Genomic DNA, 26175 nt, shown 5'->3' on the forward strand with positions numbered 1-26175 from the left:
AGCACTGACTAGATAGGAAAAATCACCTCCATTGACCTGCTGGTGATGGTCTTCCTAACGCAGCCCAGGAGCTGTTGGCCTTCTTTGCTGCCAGAAAAATAGGACACTAGGTGATCTTCAAAGTCCCTTCCAACCCAAATCATTCTATGGGTGTGTGATGGCAGCTCATGTTTAACACGGTGTCCAAAAAGACCTTCAGATCCTTCTCTGCAAAGCTGTTTTCCAGCCTCCTGGCACCCTACCCACACTAGTGGCTTGGGGTTATTCCTGCCCAGGGACAGAGCTTGGTGTTTCAAGCTTTGTTGAACTTCACTCCTGTTACCTCCTGTTGGCCCATTTTCCAGCCAGCTGTAGTCCCTTTGAAAAGCAGCACAACCATTTGAATAATCTGCCTTCTGCAGACAGCTCTTCCTGATACCGAAGAGTCAGAGGCTGGCTTAAATCTTGAAGGTACAAGGCATCATTACCTTGAAAACTTCAAGTACTCCTCTTGGCCATTTGACGGTCTAAGCAGCTTTAGAAGTATGTCTGAGAAGCGCTTAGCTACAAGATCACCATACCATCAGTATGAGATCACTGCATGACTCCAGAGGAAAAAGGAATAATCATGAGGTTTTTTTTTTTCTTTTTTTTTGAAACAAAACCTTTACAGAATTGCCAAGCTTTCTGTAGAGTTCCAAAAGGCAGGAATTAACAGGGTTTTTTCAACAACCTACCAAGACTATTTTTGTAAAACTCCAGCTTCAAGGCCAGAAGGTGTCTTTGCTTGGTCGTTTTCTTTCCAGCAGGGTGACAAAAATAAAGCATTTTCTTGAGCAAGTCATCTTCCTCCCAATGGTTATGGATTTTACAGCTAGAACGCTGATCTTCTACAATCTAGGAGCATGTTTTGCTGTTAGGACTACTCTATGCTTCCCCAAGTCTTTGGATACTTTTCTTCATAACAAACTTTAAACTTGGAACATTTCAAACTCTGAAAGCAAATTGTTCTTGATCAAGTTAGTTGGGGAAGGGGAAAATTGCATAACCAACTGGTAGTTACTGCTAGCTCTCTATCAGGCTGGAGAGGTGCATCAAGCTAGATTTTTGTAGAGAGCTCTACCAGAATTTATATTATTGAATTTTTTCATTAACGACAAGAATGAAGGAACAGAGACTGAGCTTATTAAACTTTTAGATGGCACCTTGCTGGGAGGGGCTGCAAATATGCCGGAAAACAGAATTAGTATTCAGAACAGCTTTGATTATCTAAGAAAGTCTGGAAAAAAATGTTATTCAAAAAAAAAAAGACAAGCGAAATTCTACAGTTGCTTAGGAAAAGTCAGCTATTCAAATGTAGTTGAGGTAGGACTAGCTACACAGGAGCTATAATGCCAGCACTGGTATACAGGATGTGCTTGCTATGTAGCCTCTACTACCACCGCATGTCTTCAAGAACAGGGCAAATGTTGGTCAGGAATGACAGATACAGCTAACCATGCTATTGGAGAGCAGGATGGACAAGAAGGCATCCCAGTGGATCCTTCAGCCCTATTTTCTGAGCTTTCAGTGACACTGTATTTGACGAGAAGTTTCACGGCTTGTTTGGAATGGTGGGCATCCAAACCATGTCCTACCATCACTGACAGACCATCTCCACATCCCTTGAAGCTGTGATGATAGGAGGTAAGAAGATAACCAACAACTATTGCTTTTGAAAGTCTCTTCCAGAATCTCTGATCATTAAAAGCCTCTCTCAAATTTTCCCCCTAAATATACTCAAGCTCAGTTTGTAACTTTCCTGTTTTAAGCCTTTTACTTTAATTAGCACTTTTCCCTCACGCTTCCAACTTCCCCAGTCTCAAAATACTTCAGCAACCAACAATGCCACCAGGCTCGGGATTCATCTTGCGGGAGGACAGAATGAGACGAGTGCTTTTATAGTCTTGTGGCTACCCTGCACAACACAGCTGCTCGCAGCACATCATCCAAGGGCCTGGATTCCCAGCCCAAGGAGATCCCACCTGGTCCTGTTACAAGATGCCATCCCAGCTTCTGCAGAGGAGCCCGGGCCATCTGGCAAACTCTGTGCCAACTGCTTCACATCTCTTCTGGATGCGTATCTCTCTTGTTCCTCAGATTTTCAAGAGCTGGACATTTTTTACCCTTTATAAACTGTAGGGTTTTCCTGACAGGTGAAGTACAACTATTATTTTTGTAGCACAGGCAGTGTAGGGGTACTCTAATGACGTGCATTTAAAGTATAGCTTATTGCCCACTACAACCTGGTGATTACTCTACAGCAGAACAAAAACAATAACAAATAAAGTTCATGGTCTGCAAACAGCCTTAAAAGCTTCTGGGATCTCTGGTGTTTGATGACCTTCTAAAAATTCATATCCTTTCCCCGTCTCCCCTCCACATCTCACATTTTATTTTTCCACATGCAGATACAACTTTTTCTAAACCCACCTCCCTTTCTCTTGGTGGCAGCTCATCCAAGCTCGTCAAGTCCCTAAACTGCTCTCTAACCATCTGTTTTAAAAGAACATCATAAGATGTGATGCTCTGATTTTACAACCATTTGAATAGTGTAACGGGATGCAAAGCTGCAGTGGAAGACTTGATCTCTAGAAGAGAAATTCCTCTCTGATAACTGTTTAATCCCGTTAATGCAGTCCCATTGCATTAAGTCAGCCTAGAGTTTCCTCACAGCAAGTTGTTCTCAGAAAGCAGGTTGCTTTCCCCTCTACTCACGTAGACATGGGTACTGAAGAATCCAGCTGGTTCACGCCAAAAAGGTGTGCCAGACCCAAAAGAAGCCTACCACAACCAGAGGGCTCAGTGAGATGACGGATTTTTTTAAAACCCCAAAGAAATTCGGACTCCAATTTGCTTCTCCCTGACTTTAACCCAGCTTTGTATGAACCAGACAGAACGTTCTAGATGTCCAACTACAAGGGGCATCGCTGTGAACAGGAGATCCTACCCCTGGGAAGACACAGTAACACCTCAGAGACCTTCCTATCCTGTTAGATATAAAATAAGTTGTCCATCCTACTGCCATTTGAGACTCATCTCTTACAAAGTTTGAGGAAACTAAACTAATCACCATTAGAAAACAAGGGTCAGTTAGTGATAATTAAGTAGCACGGGGATCTATTAAAAAAACTTCGGAAATCAATGTTTACACTATGTAGTTACAAATTAGCTGCAATGGGCATTGTTAAGGAACCGTTTTTATAAGACAAACACCGAATGTGTGCACATTAGAAGAGTTCTCCCATGATTAGAAATCACAGCACAACTCATTTTATCCCAGCCCTAAATTAGAAACTTAATGCCTCATTTTATTAGCAGAAGGAAATTCTATTACATCCAAGCAACGTTAAGATAGAGAAATGCACTATTTTTTGCAGAGCTGCAAAAAAAAAAAAAAAAAAAGAAGCAGTTGAAACAAAGCTAGTCAATTACAGTTCAATGCTTCAATGATTTAACAACTTGAATGAATTAACATCTCCGGAGTCACAACCATCTAGGAATTCTCCAGCGACATCGGTTTGCAGGAAGGAAAGGAGTGGGAGCGACAAGTGCTGGGGCCCGAGGAGGAAGGGCAGCCCTCTGAACACACCGCCCTGAGCAGGAACACGCCGCTTGCTGTCGGTGAGCCAGCAGGCAAGAGGTCCCACAGTCCGCGCTGTTAAGGATTTACTCGGAGCCAGAACCCTGAAGAGCTTCGCATTAATCACTGTCTGATCTCGAGCTATCGGTGCTGGTCTGCACAATGGCACCTCCTGGGAGAGCTTCTGAATATTGCAGCTCCCTGGGCTCGAACTCGCATTCAGCTGCGCTCACCTAATGGGCAATGCCAAGTACATACAAGCTGCCTACTCCCTCAAACAGCCCTGCCCCAGATGTCCAGAGCCACCTCCTGCGTCCTCTGGAAATCCCACAGCATGGCCAGTTAGCAGAAAGCCCACTGTTTCTAGTTGTTTGCCTCTCAGGACTACAGCCACCCTAACCTGATGCATTTATCACCCGAGACCACCACCATGAAAGGCAGCAATTTACACCCTCCCACTGCCCTCTGGGGTTTGGGAAATGAGAATCTATTTCTCCACAGCACACGCTGTCTGCAACAACCTCCTCACACGAGCACGAGGCCTCCACAGAGCACACCTTGTCTGCAATTGCTGCCTCTCGCTGTCACACAAACCATCTGTGAAACAGCGGCAGTCCCAAGCTACAAAACCCCATGAAGTTTTTCACTCGACTTTCTGTTTACTCATCTCGGCAAACCCACACAGATGAGATCAGTTTCTGCTAACACAGGCGTGACAACCCGTTGCAACTGAGTAGTGATGGAAGTGCAACAGATAGATGGACACTGCCCCCTTTCTGGTGTTTTTTTGTTTTGTTTTGTTTTTTGTTTTTGACATGGTTTTCCACCAGCATGGTAGGTGAAGGCACTGGGACCAGCTGCCATAAACCTCAGCTTGTACTAAACTGCAGTCCACTGATACATATACATATTTAATTGCACACCCACACATCTATAAAATCCATCGTTAGCAGATACAAGAGTCCTGCTCCCTTATAGTGCCTTCCAAGAAAGGCTTCCCAGCGATATGAAGACAGCTGGGGAGGACTTTCACATCAAGCTGACATGAGACAAAGTCACCTTCCTTCTGGAGGATGAGAGTTTTCCACCAGCATACGCTCCTCCATCCACCCTCACCTGTATTTCTGACCACGGAGGGAGGCAGAGATGGCTCGCGTTGCCTTCAGGCTCTAAATGGCTTTCTGTGCCTTTAAACTATTTTCCTGCAGCGGGATCAGTTTTCTTCATGCCTCAAAGAAGTGGTATCTAAATCGTTTTAAACTGAAACAGGGACAGAATAAGCTGTGCAAATCATTTTCTAGCAGAACCTTAATTACATCCTGCAGTGTCTCGTCCTCAGCAAACCACTGGCAATAAAAGTCTGCATTTCATTTGAGAACCAACAGGGCTGGGTTTTTTTGTTTTGTTTTCCCCAATTGACATACACATAATCTAGCCTGGGACTTTGTTCCACAGCATTTTTGTCAAAGGCACTAGAGAGTACGCCTGCAACTACTAAATCTTTCTCAGGTTCGCATTCAATTTGCAAGTTATACAACTCTAGCTAAAGAAAGAGACGTTCTGTTTGCAGGAAGGTGTTTGCCAGATCCCCACTGGCAATGGCAAAAAGTGATTTATGATCAGCTTTAGTTAACATGGCCTCTCAAACAGATCTTAAAAAGTCTTTACAGCCGTGGCCTAACGCCAAGGCCTTTTCTATAGGAATATAGTCGATTTTAGTTTGTGTCGGTGCCATGCGATGCAAAGGCAAATGGGTTCAATATTGAATGCATCCTTTTGATGAGGGGAAGGACCCGATACCTTCTGAATCTACCACATCTCCCCCCATGCCCTGCCATTACACACCCATACCTTTTTCCAGTCTGTTGTTCATTCAGGAATGATTTAATACCTCATCCATCCCTTGTGCAAAATAAATAATAATAATAAAGTCCTAAATTCTTTCTACTCAAAGTAAGGTGGATTTCCTTGTTACCTTTTTAGGGGTACAAATAAAAAGGCTCCAATATATGCCTGACCCCACATTTATAAGCGCACTTACACATACAGTTCGCACTAACCAGGTGTCTCCCTTCCTTTTGGGGGCTGCTGTAATCTGTTGCCATTGTGAGAAATTCTTTATAATACTGTCATCACTGTCACAGGCACCCCCTGGCACATACAAATTCAAGGGGTGAAACCACTGCAGCTCTTGCATCTTCTCTCAAGCAAGAGATGTAGTTGGTTTATTGCTCCCAGCACATACACAAGCCCTTAGATTGACCCCAGGCTTGAGCTGCTGATGCCTCGCTTTTTCTTGGATCCTCCATTATTTCCATTCCTAAAGCCTGACCTCTCTTCACAGGCCCTTGGGCTAGCTGAGGGCTGAGTTAATGACTCTCTTTGCTGGCAGATTCAGACAGGGCTTCACCAAGACTCAACTCTGGGTTCTCCTGTGCTTGTTTTGCCCCCATCCAGCTCAGTAGCCCTGCAGCCCCTGCAGAACTTCTGAATCCTAGTTTAAGTGCCCAGCCTTTACTGGGTCTCACTCCGGTACTACATTTCTCATGCAGTATGCTCCAGTTGCTCTAAAGCTTCCATAATTAGCCTCCTTCGCTTAAAATAATTGAATATTCAGTAGCAAACATCCCCAAGCCAGGTACTGCAGATGTGACCAGATTTCCTGAACCTTACCAGCCACAGGGTGGAGTGTTACAGGACACAGCTCAGAGCCAAGGGGAAAATAAGCTTCACGAGCAGCTCTCCAACAGGAAGCAGTCTTAACTCTCTAGAAGCCACATGGCTTCTTATGGGAACGGCTGAGCTCAGCCTCAGAGGCCCCAGTAATGCCAATCACAAATTCTGAACCTCAGCAGCCTGAAGAGCTTACTGCCTCCCTCCACTGAGCCCACGTAACATTTGTGCCTGACTAGCCCCACTGATGGTCACGGGTAAAAGCTATAGGAAGAACCATACCTTAGCTACTTCACATCTACTGGAAGCTTCATTTATAACACCTGGAGATTTTCCCTTTAACTAGCACCACCTTTACAATCTGCACATAAACCTCCTTTAGTTCTCCATACTTCTGGAGAACTTCAATGCAGGTAGGATGGCCAGCCTTCACTCATCATCATCCTGCTCTGAGCCCTTGCACTAAACAAAACTTGCTCACAGCAAAGTTGTGAGTATGGCACAGCACAAACCAGTGCATAGCACAGCCAGGTCCAGGCAGCTACAGAAAGTCTTGTAAAGGTACCCAGCCCAGATGCTGGGGCTCAAAGATCCTCTTAGAGGAAACCACCTTGACGACACAGGAGGAGAGGGGAAGGTAGATTCAAAAGCTCACACTCTCAGTCAGAAGAGGTGGTAGTGATGGAATTTGTCTCAACTAATGTGCTTTGGAAGCAGGTAATGCTCTGCCACCTCAAAAGCACTTTGACAGCAAGTGGAATAGGACTGATAAAAAAAACTCACCATTTTTCAAGGAGTTCAGAAAACCTAGGACTTCCACTTGGCACAAAAGGATGAATTAAGAGAGAAAATCCTCCACCAACAGCCCTGCACACACAGGGAGTAGCAAGTAGAAAAGCCAGACTATAGCTTTGAGAGAAACTCAAGATGAAGAAAGAGTGCTTTCCTGAGCTCAGTCTTATAGCCAGCTTAGAGAACCAAACTCTTTCCCAAGCACCCTTCTTCTAACCTATGTTGAATATGTAAAGCAAGGACACCAGACTTACAGCCAAGTGATTTTCCACTCCAGGCACATGGAACACGATGAAAGTAAATTTGTGGGTGTTTGTGCTTGATTTGGCAGGGAAAAAAAATGAGGGAGGGACTGTGATTGAGGGAAGGTATCAAAGATCAGAGCCAGATGCTCCTTCACAGAGCTCTGGATTTGCAGGAAATTAAGAAGGTAGAGAAGGTGAGGCAAAAGGTGTGTTTGAAGTGAGAGTCAAGGGGTTCTGAAGCCTACAACCATCCAACGTGCTTGGGGGAAACTGCAGCACATGCCAAAACCACACCACAGTAGCCTGGGGTGCTTTCATTATACAAAGCCTGGGAGAGCAGAGACTGTAAATGTAGCTTCAAAAGGAGCTTCATCTTAAAGTCTTAGCTCTCAGGGCCTATTAAACATTTATGCTGACTACCACTCCTACTCTTTGCCTCAGAGAAAGCACCCGAAATAACCTTTGCTACAGAGCAAACTACAACAGTCCTACTGGCTGTGTAACAGACTAGCAGGGAGCTGTGAGAAACAACCAGAAAGAGTGTTGGAACAGCACGCTGATGTCTCCATCAGTGAGCCGGGGAAGAAGCAGGAAATTCTGGTCTGGAACTTGAGGGAGACAGAAAACAATGCTAGAAATAACGGCCGGACTAGTTTTTGTAGAAATGGCTAAGAGTGAGTGAGACCATCAGAGGCAAATACACATATTTTGGCAATTTTTGTATTGTGTTACTTACTGAAGGTTCATACTTTTGGGCAAGTCTTAAGGCTAGCCTCCAGTTTGGGATCTACAACTACTGTAGAAGGGCCAGTAGAGGGAAAAAGTAAGTCCTGTGCAGAAAGGAAAACAGAGGGACCCTAGCCGAAAACAAAGAAATAATTTCCTCTTTCGCTCAAAAACTCTTTGGCTATGCAACACAAGTTTGGGATGAGATAGCCAGAAATACTCAAGTTTTTCACTCTACGAAGCTATTACTACCGATAGCAGATAATACAACATGCACTTATTCCCTTATACTTCACTCATACAATCACCCAGCTGGAGCAACTCTTGGAGGACAACACCAGCTGTACACTCAGGGGTTGTGGTGACCCACAGGTGTCCATGCAGCTGTTCAGAAAGTCCCTCAAAGTCATTTATTTCAATGGATGCACGTACAAGCCACTAGTCTTAGCCTGTAAATAGGAACCCCTGTCCTCAGTCATGCAACCGTCTGTTGATAATAGCATCTACTGGCCTTGCACAGATTTAGGCAATGCTTGGTGCCCATGTTTATCAGCTCTTGCAGATTCAGCAGAACTACTAATCTCCAGAAATCATCTGTCCTGGGGGAACCTTCAATGTTCTTCCTCAGCACATGCTTTTTCTCTTGGGTCTGCTTTCTGGTAGCTACTTCTCCACCCAAACCTACAGTTACCTACATAACCATTTCAGTCTCCCCAAAAAAAAAAGCCTTCATACCCAGTTGGTGGCTTGTGTGCCTAATCACTCAGCCTTCACATTATAGATACCAGCTTAATGTAAATGTGTCTCCTTCCTCTTAATGAGGGGCCACAGCACCTCCTCCTGGCATCGAAGAACACCAAAATAAATCTGGACCAGGAAAGATGAAGGTTTAGCATTCACAGTTTGATACAGAGAGACAATGAAGATGGGACAGGCCTTCCCACATTCAACCTGGGAAGAAAGATCAATCAAATGGTCTGGATTCATGTTAGGATAGCGTCTGCTTAGCCCAAAGCACTATAACCTATATTAATTTGGCTGCTTATCAGCATGGTTATTATATCCAGCAGTGGATTAATGAGCCTGTCTCCTGAAGGCTGGATAAATACGACTGAGCTGACCGAAACATTAAGCAGGAGGTAGTTCTGAAGACTGTATTCTTAGAAACCATTCTGAATAGAGCGGGTCCTACATGGTACACTGATGGCACTCAGTCCTATTGTTTCCCTTCTTTCTTTTAGCCCACTTTCCCAAAGCTGCAGAAAAGTTTACACGAACCAATCTCAACTATTATTCCTACACAGTAACAACCATGTCTTAACTCTAAACAATCAAATTGAATAAAGCAGAGGCAACCGCATGGGTTTCTATTTTTCCTTCCTCTTGGGTACTTCCCTGCAGCTCTTTTTGGCTTCCTACTGTGCACAAAGGCAGCAACTGTTATTCTTTGGCCAGAACAAGCCTAGAGCTACTGATGAGTGTTAGCGAAGACAGCTGATAAAACCACCATCTCCAGACATCCTCTGTGGTAAAACCCACCTCCACTCTCTTCATCTGAGACTGCTTCCCCCTCCCCATCCACCCCTGAAGTTACAACAGGAGAAGGAGCCTCTTACTTACAGTCTGGATGAAGTGTTTGATGAATTCAGGTGTCCAGGGAAGTTCCAAAAACCCCTCAGGCTGACTGAGGTCTGCTAGGTACGCACCAGCTGCATAACCCTCATGAGACTCCTGAGCTGTAAATGAGTAAAGCTAAGAGGTTCGGAGGAAGTATCATAAACACACACAGCTCTTCTCTAGGCATTGGTTATTTTTTCAGTAGATGGCCCTGTTTTACTCCAAGTAATGCAGTCAAAGTTCCTGCATTTGGGGAGAAACAGACACCGGGATGGCTGCTGCGCAATAGGCAGGTCTCATGCTGGGGAAACCAGGGTCCTGACAACACTCTCTGCCACATCGGTGCCCTTATTCCTGTGGGTTAAAGCTGCCACGACGTGACCCACGAGAGCCCACAGAGGGTCGCACACGCTGCAGGGCAGCCTCCAGTGCCAACCAGCAGCTCCACCACCAGTTTCAGGGGCAGCAGCCACCGCTCCCTGCAGAGCAGCGGGGGCAGATTGGGCCCAGGCACCTCAACGCAGCCACCCCATGGCTCAACACTGCCCCATGGCCACTGCAGGCAACCCGCTCCTGGCAGCACACGGCAGGGGGAGGCACGCAGGACCCTCCAACCGGGTCCCGGCCACACGCAGCCCTCAGGGGCTCGGCGCGGTGGCTGTGCTGGGGGAGCAGCGCCGCCACGGAGCGCGGCCGGGCCGAGGCACGGCAAAAACTACAGCTCCCATGGCGCCCAACGCCCGCCGCCATTTTGAGGGGGGGGCCAGCGGTGGCCGCGGCCGCCATTTGTAGCCGGGCCGTCTCCGCCCCCCCCCGGCGGCACGGCGGCGCCATGGGGCGGGCGGTGCTGCCCCTCTGGGCGCTGCTGGCCCTGGGGGCGCTGCGGGCACCGGCACCGGTACCGGGGGTGGCGGCGGGCGGCCCGGCAGGTGAGCGCGGCTGCAGGGGGGTCGGGCTGGGTGATGCTGGTCCGCTGCGCGGCACCCGCAGGTCGCCCCGGCGCTTTCACGAATGAGCTTTGGCTTTTCCTTCCTGTGTGTTTCAGATGCCAACTGGAAGACGATAACTGACCGCATTAACAACGCCGTGGGAGCCTATAAGCCATGTGTAAAGGAGAATTGCAGCTGCCACCAGAGGTGAGACACTGCTTTGCTTGGTACCGGACAGGACTCTGGCCACGAGCGGGAACACTTCTGGCAGCACTGATGGATGAGAGTTTGCTGTAGAGTATTTGGGCTCTAAAGTATCATATCTGCAGCCATCGTAGATCACAGTGCTTGCCAGACGGAGATTATTAAAGGCATTGTGTGAAATAGGCCTCCGTAGCTCTAGTAGAAGGTGTGTCCGGCTGCAGATCGGCCACAGTCCTTGTCCTCTGCGACTGAACAACATAAACTGTGTCAGCATCTCATACCCGACCACACAGTAATCCCACACACAGCTGGTCGTATTTCTGTGTTAAAAATACCCTTCTGCCTTCTCTCTCAGTGGGACACTGCTAACAAGTTTTTCTGATGGGCTTTTAAAAGTGGAAGAAATCAAGTACATGCAAAATATTTTAAAATAAGTAGGTTAAGAAGAATCATTACAGAAAGCACATTCATTTGCTGTGTTGTACCTTGGGCACTGCCTGTGCCTGGACAGGGCTTCCAGCGGGAGAAGGGAGGGGAGAGCTGGAAGAGCCCTCTTTCTGGGGAGTTTAGTTCGCTGCTTGTCAGAACTGGATTAGCAGTGCGTATTTAACTGCCTGACTTCTGCGTGACCTCAGATGGTCCAAGAGAAGCGCATTCAGGAAGTATTCCTCTGCCTTTAGGATTAGGCTTCCAAATGTAGAAATGCAGATGTCCCATTTTCAGACTCCTGTTTAAAAAATAGATGTGCTCATTCATTTTGGAGGTGAGATTGAGCACCAGACTGGCTTTTAATATCAGATGAGTCATATTGGGCCAACCATTGCTATACTGTTTGGAGGTTTTGATCTTCATTGCTCTTTATATATTTATGACAAGTCTCTTCTAGTTTAGTCTTCCAGTCTTTTTCCTCAGTTACAATTCAAATACAGCCTAAAGACATCTCCTAATCTTTAAACATACACTCCACTATCTCCTACCCGCCTTTGGGTATGACTTCCACACCTGCTTCAGAACATGATAATTGATAGTAACAGAAAGTTAGTTGCTGTGATTCTCCAAACCTAGCTCTCATTACAGCAGCATTTCATTTAAGGGTTGTTTAAAGAGCAGTTTTATTCAGTAGTGACAGGCTTTACAAAAGAATCTGGAAAAATGATACAACATGTATCCACTGTGCAGCTAAAAGACTCTTTTCACTTTGATAGCTGATTTGGAGATATATAAGTGTGCAGCAGAACACTGAAAGCCAGTACTTTTTCCCAGATAACAGATTCTACTTGTGCCAGGTTTTCTGGTGGCCAAGAACTGAAAAGGACTTTCAGAGATTACTGAAAGGTAGCAATATAGGTGAGAATGACATGGACATGCTGTAAAACTCTCCAACTTTCTTCATGATCTCCAACTCGTTAGATTTGCATCCCTGTCACACAGCTTATCCCATGATCAGTCCATCTGTACTGGGACAATTCTTTATGTAGTTTACAATTTTGTATCTGATACAGAATAACAGAATCATTGAGGTAGGAGGGGAACCTGTTGAGATCATCAGGTCCAACCTCCTTGTTCAAGCAGGGCCACCTAGAGTAAGTTGCCAGGACCATGTACAGGATATGAATACCTCCAAAGATGTGAACCCCACAACCTCTCTGGGCAACCTGTGCCAGGGTTTGATCATTCTCATAGTGGGTTCGCCCCTAATGGATGTGCAGTGTTGTATGAAGCCAAGGCATTGATGCAGTGTCTACCAAAAAGTAGTGGAGAGGTTTTCGTGGCTCTTACAGTCCAGCAGCACTTACTAACTGCTCCAAGCAGTTAGATCTGGGAGCCATTACAGTGAATTAATATAAGCTGTATCCTCCATCTGTATTTTCTTGTATAGGTTAGGGTTATATTTTCATACTGCATTCCTGGAGCTCACTGGTAATGTGCAGATGTCACAGAACAGACTTTGCTTATGCTTGTTCTCCTGAACTAGCTTTCATTGCATACAGCATTACTGGGTGATGCTGCTCCTCACAATTAAACTCTTCTTTTCTATGTCCAAATAGCATTTTGTGAGGAATTTGGTCTTGGTTTGGCCTATCATCCTTGAAATCTTCAAGCTTCAGAACTCTGGTTAAGTGAACTGAAGGCTTTATCCACAACTTGCCAGGGTGTGTAAGGTGTTTTCTGGGATAGTGACTACCTTTGACAGTGTTGATTTAGCCTGTGCTGGGTTTTCTGTTCAGGCAAACAGCACATAGATCATCAAAGAGCAAAGCTTGGACCTTTGAGTCTCTGAGTAGCGGCTGTTTCAAGTGACTGAAATTGAATCCTCCAATATGCCACATGTAGCAGAGCTGGGAGCTATATGGAACTTGTCAGAGCTAGAAGCCTCTCCTGTATGTTGCAGTAATTCATGTGCAGTATCCTCCCTGCTGCACTCAGTTCTGGCTGATTGTTTTGTTTCAGTGTCTGGAAGCAGGACCTGGCTCCTTTTCGAGATGGCATTTCCAAGGAGATAATGTCAGATGTGGTGAGCCGCAAGCTCGGGACGCACTACCAAATCGTTAAGAACAAGCTGTACCGTGAGCACGACTGCATGTTCCCTGCAAGGTAAGAGCTGTGCAGAAGATCCTGTCTCCCTAGCTGGGACACAGGAGTACTTCCAGCCCTGCCACGTTAAAAGTCACTGAGCACAAAGATATTTCGTTTCCTTACCGATTCCTTGTCAGGGCAGGAGCCTAGAAAATTCTGTATGAGCCTTAAATGTGAGCAGGAAGTGAGTGTCATTGTTGCACCTTGGTGTAGAAAGAGCTCATTGATTCTGGGGTCCCAGAGAAAGCTGCAGACCAAGTCAGGTTTAAGAGGATGGGTTGCTTCACTGGTGTCTATACTGCACTGCGGCTTAGAGGCTGCTGGAGGCAGTCCCCAGCCTGGACCATGGCGTGTCTCAGGCTCACCATCTCTTCTGCTGCTGCACAGAGAGAGGGGCCCGCAAGAGGCTCTGTGATTCTGCTTCTCCTTATGGTTCTTTGCCATATGTGTCATTTCTCCACAGATGCAGTGGAGTCGAGCATTTCCTTCAGGGGATCATCAGCCGCCTCCCTGACATGGAAATGGTGATCAATGTGCGAGACTACCCACAGGTCCCCAAGTGGATGAAACCCATTGTCCCGGTCTTCTCCTTCAGTAAGGTGAGCACACTATTAAAAGCTGAGCATTTCTGAGACATGCGTGTCCTCCTTTTTCTTGCTAACGCATATTTTGGAGGATGGTTCCCCCAAGATTTCCCGTGTGTCAAAATTGCTTGCTCTTTTTCACTCGTTATGCTGCTTTTTGCTTCCAGTTTCCTGGCAGACTTACAGATTTATTTAATAGAAGAGTTTTTCCCCTCATTAGCTCCTCTTCCAGGTCAAAAAGTGTACCTCTGCTACAGCAGAATGATGCACAGCTGGATGGGATATGTGCCAGCATCACTGTGATTTGTTACAATGCCTCTGTTAAAATTGTAGCCACAGCTTATCAGCATTGTTAAGGATTTTTCATCATCAGTCCGCTGTCATAGCTGATCTCAGTTAGTATGAATATTTCAGTCCTCTTTTTTTTTTTGGCACCACAGATAACTGTTCCTTATCTTCATTTCTGTAATAGTGCTGTCTCCTGTGAACTCCTTTCCCGTGGATTTCTTTTTCCATCTCCAAATATGCTCATACACACAGAGGCAGACACACACACAGACATTTGCTCTCTCCTTCTCTATTTCCAGACTGAAGAGAACTGTACTTTTTCCTGCCTTTCCATTGTTAAACCTGACTGTAGGCCAGTGCCTCACCATTTCCAATAAAATGTCCTTACATCTCAAACTTCAGGAAATCTTGCTGTGCCTTAGTGCATGCCCAACATGCCCAAATTCTACAGCTTTGCCACCTAACCCTGATCATGACCCTGTCCTTGGCTGAAGGCCAGCAGACTGTAGGATGCAAATAGAAGCAATAAATCATTTGCTCTTGCAAGCTCTGGCTGTACTTTGATTCTGCTAAATTATAGTATCTTACCCTAAACCCAGGCCTACAGCTCATGCAGTCTGACCTCTAATGTGATCCACCAGTGCCTAATCCCCAGCCATTCTAAAACTATCTCCAGAATTCCAGTACAGCATTGCAAGTGCTATCATTCAACAACTTTGTTCACTGCTAGATGTATTAGTAAAGGTGTCTGTCTTGCCCCTGAACCATAGCACATCCTTAACTCTCGCCAGCAGAACCCAAATGGACGCAGACCAGGTTGCAGAAGTTTAATCTCTGCAGTCATATTCATCATCCTGCCCCTGGCTCCCTTGCAGGACTCTGCAAGAAACTTGAGTTTCCCAGTCACTGCTGTCCAGTATCTGAACTGTAATCTCAGCCCTGTCCTTAGCTGAAATGCAGTGACCCAGGCACAGCTTTTATTTGCACAGACTGTGTTAGTCCCTGCCAGAATGAGGAGGGTTCAGGATGCTGGTCCACGGTGCTTGAAACATAAGGATTGCAGGATTGTTGTATTCTGCATCTTGGAAGGGTGGTGGCTGGAGTTGTCATGGTTTGTTACCCATGCCTGCTTATAGCAAGGCTGGGAAGGAGCAGACTGTAGAAGCGCACTCTCATTTAAGTTGGAAGGCACCTCAGGAGGTTGTTAAACCACTACACCAGTCCAGCACCTCACTCATAGCAGGACCAACTAGTTGGGGGTGCCAGGGGCTGCATCCTGCCCAGTTCTGAGCATTTCCAAGAACAGGGTGTCCATGGCCCCCCTGGGCACATGCCCTAGTGTTTCGCTTCCCTCAGAATGAAAACAGGTTTCCCAGTTTTTAATTGGATTATTTTTTTTCATAATCAAAGTCTGTTGCCTCACATTCTGTCTTAGTGCACTTCTGAAAAGAGCCTGCTTCTATCTTCCCTAAATTCTTCCATTAGGTTGCAGAAGACAACATTTAGATTCCTGCAAGCCTTCCTGTGCATGAACAAACCCAGTTCTCAACTTTCTTTTCATATGTCTTGTGCACCAGCCTCCTAACTACTTTGGTGGACTTGGCTCTCCAGTATTTCCAGGTGACAGACAGATGGAGAAGTTGGATAGTAAGTTTGTTACTAGTGCAGAGAAGTGCCCTGTAATCTGGTTTCATGAAAGAATTTACTCTTAGGTACTGTTTTTCCCCTTGATTAAAAGAGAATTTAAGCATCCAGATAGGAATGAGGAATTGAAATTCTTACATGACTGGGATGTTTGTTACAGTGAATTGTCAAGTGATTTCTGAGAAGTCCGGAATGATACGAAGTACTGGAAACGTAAATGTCAAAGGGCCTAGAAGGGCTTCTGTCACAGAGGAGATAGTAACGCCTCGTAAGTTACGATCAGTAGAACACGCTTTAGAAAGGTATATGGAGCTCAGGTTTTACAATATTTACTAATTAGCTATATCATAGATCTTCTTTACTTTCTAACATGGAATTGCCATGTTATCATGTAGCAAGGCACAGCCTTTTTGAAATCATTGAAACATTTTGGTTGGAAAGTACCTTCAGAAGCCAGTGGCCCACTCAGAGCAGGTATGCCTGCTGAAATACACCGGCTTTCTTCAGCTGAGTTGTGTTCATGTGGCCCCTTGCAACCTTGTGGTGACCACAAAGCTCTCACGGCTGCTTATCACAGAATCACAGAATTTCTAGGTTGGAAGAGACCTCAAGATCATCGAGTCCAACCTCTGACCTAACGCTAACAGTCCCCACTAAACCATATCCCTAAGCTCTACATCTAAACGTCTTTTAAAGACTTCCAGGGATGGAGGGAGCAGTGAGGGAGAAACCAGACAGAATGCCCTGAAAGGATATCGCTGCTGGTGGGCTCAGGGAACCGAAGTAAATGCTACTGTTACTCTTAAATTATTCTCCTTTTTCTTAAGACACACGAATACAATGACATCATGTATCCTGCCTGGACGTTTTGGGAAGGAGGACCAGCTGTTTGGCCGATTTACCCAACCGGTTTAGGGCGCTGGGACCTCATGAGAGAGGACCTCAAAAGGTATGTTTTAGAAATGAATATTTTGGGGGAGGCTGAATGGAAAACAAAAATCACAGTGAAAGTCATCTAGCACTGAGCAGCATTAGGGCAACGTTGAAGTCTTAAGACTGTAGGTCTGTCGGTCTGTTATCTGTCCTGCTGCCTCATTAACTACGTACAGCCTATCTGCTGTATAAGAACTCTCCATGGAAACCTTGGATGATGTAACTAAAAGTTATAATTAGCTTCCCTGTTTCCAACACTTTAGTAAGGAATGCAGAGAACAAAGTATGCGCATTGGGCTGTCAGGGCGAGATTACTATCATTTTCAGTGGAACAGGGTTTGTCAATAAAGCAGGAGTTATCTTTTGCCTGCAGAAATCTCCCCTGACACATAGAAATATTGTTCTTTGTTTACACCTGCTTCTCTAGGAGCTGTGTTGTTTTTTTTTTACTGCAGAGATGATCCAGGCTATTTGTGTAAGCTTCTGAAAGGGTAAAGGAAAGCCTTCTTTAGGTCTGCTTTTACTTGAGTATTGTACAACAGAGGAATCTGGAATCATTCCCACAAAGCAAGAATGATTACCGTGCTGAGAGTAAGACAGAATATGTTTCTGATTGGGAGTCTTCCTTTTCACAGGATCTTTGACTATTAGCAGAGTAAGGGGCTGTTTCCCCTGGAGAGTGACAAATAAAGTATGTAACAGTTAATGAACATGGAAACATAACAAGAAAAAAAAACCACAACACCTTGATGTGAAACAGTTAGCATGAGCGTGTGAGGTTGAACGTTTCCTTCTACAAAATCCTAAGCCAAATGTACTATAATACAATGCAGCGAAGGTTCAAAGTACTTGTTTATCCTTGCTTCACCACTGAGCCCCGCTTATGTCACTGGGTTACAAGCAGATGCAAAGCTTAACCTGCACGGATCAGGCTGGAGATCAGGATGTCAAGCCAGGTGCAACAGAAACGTACAACAAACAGCTCCCTAGAGGGAGGCAGGTGACTGCATTGACAAAAATAAAGCGTGTGAACAGTTACTTTGAAGAGCTCACAAATCCAAATTGAAATTTATTTGGGGAAATGACGAGCCCCTGTGTTTTCAAAACATGGGGCTTTTTTATTTCTAAGTGGGAAATGACGATAGCTAAAAACTCTGTAGTCATTTTGCACTATCCATAGTCAGCAAAGTAGAGAAAAATAAAGCAACAATGTAAAAAGTGGATTAAAATTTTAGGTTAATTTTAATACCCTTAAAGACTAATGTTTGGTAGGGGTGTGTAATTTATTGTTTTCACTGAAAAGTGTTCCGAAAAGTAGCCTATATCATGTGGTCTTGACCACAGTATTCGCAGGAAAACATATTTCATTGGACCTGGCAGAGAGTTTTTTCTGCTATAGTGAAGAAAATGATTTCCATCAAAAACGAAGAATTGTAAAATGAGACCATGCTGTGAAAACTGATGAGATTACTGTTTCATGGTTTTATTAAATCATTTATTGCCATGTATAAACAATATTTCAGATCTGCGGAAAAATGGCCATGGACGAAAAAAATCTCTAAAGGATATTTCCGAGGATCCAGGTGAGCATATCTTCCTAAACAATTGTAATCTAGAATATCTTCTTTAAAATTATGGAAAGTGAGACATTTTCTACAGCTAAATTTCACCACTGTAAGACTAGTTTGCAACTAGTTTATTATAGTAAGCTTAATGTTAGAAACAGAGGTTATTATGGATTTGCTGCTTTATTTCTTAATGAGTCAAGTTTCTTAGAACCAGTTCTTTTGTTCTGTGAAAGGAACTGCAAGTGCATAATGTAAATCTAAAGATTTGATACTGGTGAGCACGCCTCTTGCCAACATGAATACTTTATTCTCTGTGGAAGTGCTTATCAGTGAATCAACAAGTATTCTTCTGTTAGTTACCTGAGTGATGGGGGTTAAGAGGAGAGATTATTTTTCTCCCCAGAGACAGTTTGAACCATATTAACCGCTGCTCCTCTCTGTTTCTCCAACATCATTGAGTTTCAGGGGTGGACTTGACATCCTGCTATTAATAGGTAGGTTCAGGAGATGATGAGGAGTGAGCCTCAGGGATGTCATAACCTTGTTTATCGGCAGGGGCCAGAGGGATCAGATCTGGAGATGCTTACCATCTCTTAGCTCTCTCTGACTTAGGGAGCTGAAGTACCCGTCAGGGTAAGGCCTAAAGGAAAGAGCATCTCTGCTGATATGTCCTGGGAATTACTTAAATAATACTATTTAACATTTACTGTTTTTTCATAAGTGAAACAAAGAAATGTGGCCTCAGATCATTTTTCTGCTGCTAACATACCCTTGGACAGATGTCTACTGTATGGTAGGCACTCAGTAATGTTTTCTGGGCACACACTGAGGTCAGTTCCATAAAGAGGCAGGGTTTCGAGTCCTGTAGTTGGGTAGCTGTGTCAGGTGAGATGGTTTGGCAATGACTGAGGCCATTTCTTTTGCAGAACAAGCCCTGAGAGAGATCCCCTCATTCTGCTGTCCCGAGAAGACCCAGAACTCGTTGATGCTGAGTACACTAAAAATCAGGCTTGGAAATCTGAGAAGGTGAGTGGGTGTTGCCTCTCTTCTGAGCATGAGGGCCAGAAAGGGTAGCATTGCAAGATGGCTTTGATGATTGAGATGCATCTTGTTGGAGAGCTGAGTGGTGTAGCATGGGGGAGGCTTGCAGGTCTGTTGAGGGTAGGGCTCTCTGGTGGATGAAAGGAAGAGTCTCTAGAGCCTGCCAGGACCACCTTTTTTTTTTTTTTTCTTTCCATCTATGCTTTTTGTTGAAAAAAGCCAGCACAGATAAGAAAATGAACTTATGCCAATCCCCTCCTCTCCCATTACTGAAAAATTAGCCAACTTCCCCTTCTAGCCCCAAGCTGCTTGCGTGTTGCTGTCAGTCTTTCTAAACCTTTTTCTGTCATCCCCATCTCTTTGTCTTGCTGCTGATAGCGTTCTGATAATTGCTGCTGGTAACTTTTTAGCTCCATATTAGTGCACAGTCCAGCTCTCTTCAGACAGTCTTGGCTAATCCAGTTACACTTGGCTTCACAGAGTCCATTGTCCCAAGCTGTTTTCAGCTCTGTAGCTGCCAACTAAACATTATCATTTAATGTGTTTGCACTGGCATTTGCTTACAGGCAATGTGTAATTTACTGAACTATTTTTTTTTTTTTGTTTGAAGGGCTCCAAATTCTTTATAATACTTCTAAAAGCCCACCAGGGAAGGTTTTCTCAGAAGTGAGATGGAGAGCTTTGAGGCTTCAGATTTATTTGTAACTGAGAAGCAAAATGAGTTTGAAATAACCATATAAAATTTACTTATTTTTTTAAATTCTGTTTACTTTAAGGACACCTTAGGGAAGCCTCCTGCAAAGGAAATTCCACTGGTTGATCACTGCAAATACAAGTAAGAATTTTGAAAAGTAAAGCTGTTGAAGGGCTATGGGCTATTTCTTTCCTTGCATGGTGCATCGTCTCAATTTATTTTAAGATCTAATTCCAGCAACCAGCTCCATGTAGACAGGGAGGTTTGTGAACAGACATAGAGCAGCTGAAAATTTGGGAGCTTACTGTGGCCTGTGTCAGTGTCAGCTTTCCCCTGTCAGGTCAGGAGAAATAAAGTGCTTTGGGGAAAGTAAAGATCTTAGATCACTAATTAACATATAGATAGAAAATACATTTACTTTTACGTGTTGTTTTTGTTTTTTTTTGAGAAAAACTTTCTATAGATTTTTCTTTATGTTCCTATATCAAGCTGTGAGTTCAAAATTGTTGCATTTTGATGCTACAGGGATAGCATTATTGTCTTCGAGGACATAAGGAAGGAAGGAATCATGTCTTCATATGCATATTGGTGCAAGGGTTGCTGTTGAATGTATATAGTAAAAGAGAAAACCTGAAATATGACTGAGCAGATATAGTACTGATTCATACTTTACTTGTTGCTTGGGAGAATGTGGTTTTGATTTACAAAGGATTTTATTTTTTAAGTACTTTGGGGAGGCTTTGTTAGTGTAATATTCTCGTGGCTTTCTCTGTAGAAATACAGACTTGGCTTGCATGTACTTGTATGTCTAATGTTTTGATTTTCCTTTTGCTTTAAAAGTTTGCATTTAGTTGCAATTCCACCAGCTAGAATCTGCTGTTACAAGAGCTCAGTCACTTGGCTGAAGCTGTGTTTTTGTGCAAATGTGATTGACTTGTCTCATTTTATATTTCACTAGACTGTTGCCCAGATTTCTCCCTTCTGTTACACATAGGCTTCCCCAAACTCCTGATGCCTCCTCAGCCCCTCCATACAGTGTGGGCCAAGACATTCTCTCACACTTTTGTCATAGCCCCATTTAGGAATAATCATCAATAGCTGTTGTCAGCAGCGGCATATGGACTCTGTGGAGTCTGTTATGGACAACTGTCCCCTACAGTGGTCCCGTGGTGTATTATTGACTTCAGACCGTCATTGGGAAAACACAGGTACAAAAAGAGGGGCTGTAATCACACTACCTAACCTAGAAGCCGCACCTCCATCTGTCCATAGGCTGTGAGAGGCAGGGTCTGGCAGGGTCAACAGGAATTTCTCACTGTGTCCTTCAGTGCTATACAGAATTGTATACAGAAGTCTGAGAGCAGCACTTAGTGACTTGGAAGAGGTTACAGGCAATGGGAGTCACAGCTTGAACTTGACAGAGGCATTTTCTTGCTTCCACACCACTGTTCACGTTGTTGTTCAGTTAGTGTGCTCCTCATCCCTGCCTCGAGCTCCTATGTAATACAAGGAATGCAAAATAATTTCAGATTTACTCCCTTTCACTTACTGCTGAACCAAGTTTAGCTACAGTCCCCATCTCACCCAAAGTAGCTGTGTTAAAGGGAGAAGTCCCCTCCCCCAGCCCAAAATGTTTGACTTCAAAGATCAGTTCCATGTACTGCGGGGTTTTACCCACAGGAAAAACAGCTTTCCATATAATTGGAGAAACGTGGGTATGAAAAAGCAAGAAAGCAAACAAACAAACATGCCTCTGAGATACAGTTTGCAAAGCAAAATCTGTCCCCCTCCCCCAGTCAAGCCCATTTTACTAACTTGGCAGAAAATACTGAAAACAAAATTGTTGATTCTTTGTTATCTGCAAAGTCCATCTGTTTTGTGCTAGCCTGTTTAACCTCCTAGGGTTACATTCCCAAGTTAATATGAAACAATTAGATTCAGATTAAAGCAGGATCCCAGAAGAAAAAAGAAAAAAAGGCTGAATAGATATGTCAAAGAAGAACAATGAAAGAAAAAGCTCATTGCAAGACAACAGAATTGGGAAAAAGCTCCTCATGGGAACAGAGTCTCTGGAGCAGCGTAGAGTCCCAGGAGCAGCATCCACGTTGTGACTTTCTGTGCCTTTCTGGCAGTGGTCTGTGAGGCAAGCCTTCGTTGGTTTGCCATAAGCAGGTGTCTTTGCTGGAGGTAAAGCTTCACTTGCTAAGTTTTGATAGGCACTGGAAACTCTCCTAGCACCTCCGTAACTCCTTTGCAGCGAGGAGCTTCAAATAAATGTCCTCCCTCTTTTAGTGAGAAGTGCTTAGCTTGGTGTGAGAGAGATCCCTGTGTCCTCACACGTTCCCTGTGAGAGAAGGTTGATCACTATTCAAAGTCCAGTGTCTTACCATCTTTCTCCATAAAATGACAGATGTGATCAGCTCCTCTCCTTTCTTCTTTTACAGGTATCTGTTTAATTTCCGGGGAGTGGCTGCCAGTTTCCGTTTGAAACACCTCTTCTTGTGTGGTTCGCTCGTCTTTCACGTTGGAGAAGAGTGGTTGGAGTTCTTCTACCCCCAGCTGAAGCCTTGGGTCCACTATGTCCCAGTCAGATCAGACCTCTCTGATGTCAGGTGTGAGACCCTAAGAGTGCTCAGTGGGGCACTGCATGCCATGGGAAAGCACTGCTGCATTTTATTTGGTTTGTATTACACTAGGAAGAGCCTCCACTCATAGGCATCAGTCAAGTGCTCTTGGAGGTCATTTTCTTCTCTCTTTATTACCACACCCAGAGAATCTTCTGCTTGTGTTACTTACACAATACAGTTTCACTGGGGTATGTAGGTCTCAGCCTCACTGAAATCAGCAGGCACTGCATCCTTAAATATCTTTGCAAGTGGCCACTGCAACATGGATAAGGAGAAGAGGACCATATTACTGGGCTAAAAACACGTCAGCTCCTGGATTTCAGCATGCTGTCCAGGACTTACATGGAACAACTGACAGTGATGAGTATCTTCTGTGCACTGAAATGAGGAGCACCAATCCCTTGCTCAGCTCTAAATCTTTAATCTCATCCTCCACAATATTTTAGCTAAATTTAGCAATAGTTCTCCACTGAACTAGTTGTTTCATAGCATTTTTTTTGTTATTTTAGGGAGCTGTTGCAGTTTGTAAAGGAAAATGATAACATAGCACAAGAAATTGCAGAGAGGTAAGTCGTGTGTCCTTTCTGTCTGTCAAGCACTCTTATCTAAAACATTTTCTTAGGCAGCTTTTGAAGGGGTTACCTGTCAAAGACAGCCTGGTATTAATAGGGTAAAGTATATTTTTCTTCTGCAATAACAGCAGGAGGGTTGGAAGACTTAATACAAGCAGGGGGAACTGGATAACAAGATTATATGTTTAGGTCTTTGGTTCAGATGTGACCCATGTCAGGAACCCCACTGAAAGCCATCAGAAGTTCAGAGCTTTCGTCTTGGTGTGAAGCGAGTTGACCCCTGGGAACTGTGTCTGCGTTATAACTATTGTATACGCAGGCTGGCAGGGACTGGCTTCTGAAGCAGCAGGCACCACTGTTGCTCAGGCTGTATCTGATACGTGAAATCTGATATTTATTATCCCAGATAACAAATACCATCTTGAGGATAACAAAAGCACTGCAAGTGTCAGAGCTATGAGACTGAATGAAAGTTGTGAAATTGAAATAGACGGTACAGAGCAATGCGTGTTGTTTCTCATTTGAAAAAAAGCAGAGGAGTGAAAGTTGATATACATATAAAACAGAACCAAAGACTCTTGCAGGAACTGGAAATTGGTTCTGACTGTGCCTTGTGTGTCTCTAGGGGACGCCAATTCATCACTGAACACTTGCAGATGGAGGATGTCTCTTGCTACTGGGAGCATCTGTTGTCAGAATATTCCCAAGTCTTGACTTACAAAGTGAAAAGGAGGAAGAACTACAGTGAGATCACTTCTGAATGGCCAAAAACCGAACTGTAGAGACTTCTCCGTTTTTCTCTTCAGCTCAAACTGATCTCTGGAAATCTGAAGATCGGTGTATCTTCTTCCTTGTTCTTAGATCTATTATCCTTTGTACTAAGACTACAGAGAACAGCAATAGGCTAACTTGAAAATTGTTCCCATGCAGACATGCAGTGGGACCCAGTTACTGTTGCCGTAAGAACATTAAGTAGGATGTTGGATTATGGCTATTTAGTGGGGTTGTTATGCCTGTGCCTGGAAGAGCATAATTAGCATTTGGGAATTTGTTACTACCTGTCTAAGAATGATCCTAAATCCCATTCAGTTAATGAGATGCCTTCATGTTAAATTTACTGGACCTTTTGCCAGGTCCTCTGTACTCATGGGCAAGGTAGTATTCGCTACGCTCAACTGGGAGATGCACATCTGTTTTTGGCAGTGATCAGTGTTTTCTCATCTGTGTGATGACACTTGGGATATTAGGAGTTCTCTGACAGAAGCAGGTGCTGGGATTTGGGGTAGCCTTTTTAGATTGCTTATAGCTTACTTTTCTGATGTTTGTGTCAGGTTTTTAAAGAGGTTGATGGCAAGGCTTTGATGGGCTGTTAAGAGGACAAATTATCCTTGCACAGATAAATTACCTACCTCATAGGAGAATGTCTGGTGATGATAATGTTACCACAGTACTTAGCCTGAGTAGCAGACAGTCAAGCAGTTGAGATAAGCAGTGTTTGTCCTCTGTTGCGGGGGCAATGAGGTGGATGCATGGCTGTGCAAAACTGAGCCCCTGTTAGCAAGCTCTCACCAGTCCGCTGGCCAGATGTCCTGGGACCCTTAAGAACCTAGAGAAAGTATACACAGAGGTAGATTCAGCTCTTAGGTTCTTTATTTTTCTTTCTTTTTTTTTTTTTTTCCCAGATGTTCACAGATTCTCTGCTCTGATCCCCTTCTGCAACCTTACTAGGGTATTTTATTTTAAAGGGGGTAACACCTCTTCACTCCATCATCATTCTTTTCTTTCACCCAGCTGTTATGTTCCTTTTCTGATCTTCCTCAGTCTGTCTGAGGGAATGTCTTCAATCACACAATGGCAGCTATTCGTGATATTATTCATTTTAAGTTCAAGTCACAGGTTCTTTAGGCTGACTGTATTTATGCCAACTACAGGCTGCTCGGCTCATAAGGAGTGCAGTTTCTAAAATTCTCTGTTGCCCCTGAACGGAGAGGCCTGGTAGGAAGCAGCACATTCTCTGGCATGCAGATAGGCTTAGTTTCTCCTACTTACTGTTTGCTCCGTAATGTCAAAGCTTTGTATTAAAACAAGTTTTCTAGTGGCAAAGAGCTAGACTGTGCTGGTTCCTAGCCTGTCTAGTCCCCTTCTGCTGTGAGCTGCTTGCCCTTATGCTTTGGGATCACTGCTCCTTCTGTGCTGCAGCTCGTCTGTGTGAGCAGGGTCAGAGCAGCTGCTGTCCCAGGTATGTCCTTTGGGTGTCAGTGGTCATCTGTCAGTTGAGCACAGTCCTTGGCACTCCTGGCATGTGGGTGCCCAAGCCTTCAGAAGCTGGAGTGCAGGGAAGCAAACTGCTCCTGCTGGCCTGAGCCAGCAGCGTGGGATCCCAGTGTGGCCTCTGCAGCCCCAGTCATAGGGAACAACACAGTAATAGAAGGGATAACAGCTCCTACTCCTGTCTGTAGTCAGTTTGGATCAGAGAACATGCTACCGAGGACAGTAATGCCAGGTACATGCACAACACGAATGCATTTGGAGGCCTCAGCAGCACTGCCAGCCCCTGGCACAGGGAAATAACTGCCAGACCCAGCAGTCAAGCACCAGCTGCTGGAGCAGCGCACCGCTTGTGTGACCACTGGCTGGGTTCTCCCAGCGGGCAAAGAAAATAAATCAGGGTATTAAAATAGCTTGGTTTCTGAGGAAAAGAGTTGTATAAGAGTGGAAGGGGTTTTGTGGTCTTGTATTCTTAGCCAATGAAGAGACAGCAGCCTGAGAAACTGAAACAGCAATGTATACTTTTTTTCAACCATTTTTAGTGATGTGCTTTTGGAATAAAATAACCAAAAACGAAGTCTTGTCGGATGCA

The 26175-nt window shown here is 44.5% G+C and overlaps 2 protein-coding genes across 2 annotated transcripts in view; one reads left to right on the forward strand and one right to left on the reverse strand.

The window, feature by feature from the left end:
* BCL9 (BCL9 transcription coactivator) overlaps window positions 1–10299 on the reverse strand; it is an 81525-nt gene extending 71226 nt beyond the window's left edge. The window contains exon 1 of the mRNA XM_068691780.1: window positions 9658–10299. The gene's annotated coding sequence lies outside the window, so the exon portion shown is untranslated. The remainder of the gene's footprint in view (window positions 1–9657) is intronic.
* Window positions 10300–10425: 126 nt separating this feature from the next.
* On the forward strand, window positions 10426–26160 carry POGLUT1 (protein O-glucosyltransferase 1). Its single transcript, XM_068691828.1, has 11 exons — window positions 10426–10583; window positions 10700–10790; window positions 13239–13382; window positions 13828–13963; window positions 16708–16829; window positions 18337–18396; window positions 19308–19407; window positions 20199–20257; window positions 22561–22728; window positions 23253–23309; window positions 23941–26160. Exons 1-11 carry the CDS (start codon window positions 10487–10489, stop codon window positions 24095–24097), a joined length of 1191 nt encoding a protein of 396 aa, XP_068547929.1. The 5' UTR covers window positions 10426–10486; the 3' UTR covers window positions 24098–26160.
* Window positions 26161–26175: the final 15 nt, after the last annotated feature.

This window comes from Anas acuta, chromosome 1 (assembly GCF_963932015.1).
Source record: "Anas acuta chromosome 1, bAnaAcu1.1, whole genome shotgun sequence".
Classification (NCBI taxonomy): Eukaryota; Metazoa; Chordata; class Aves; order Anseriformes; family Anatidae; genus Anas; species Anas acuta.

Bases quoted from the DNA above. Each gene is read 5' to 3' on its own strand.
- POGLUT1 (XM_068691828.1), top strand. From the start codon at position 10,487: ATGGGGCGGGCGGTGCTGCCCCTCTGGGCGCTGCTGGCCCTGGGGGCG. The intron at 18,397-19,307 runs GTGAGCATATCT...TTTCTTTTGCAG, and splicing joins GGATATTTCCGAGGATCCAG to AACAAGCCCTGAGAGAGATC. The intron at 19,408-20,198 runs GTGAGTGGGTGT...GTTTACTTTAAG, and splicing joins AGGCTTGGAAATCTGAGAAG to GACACCTTAGGGAAGCCTCC.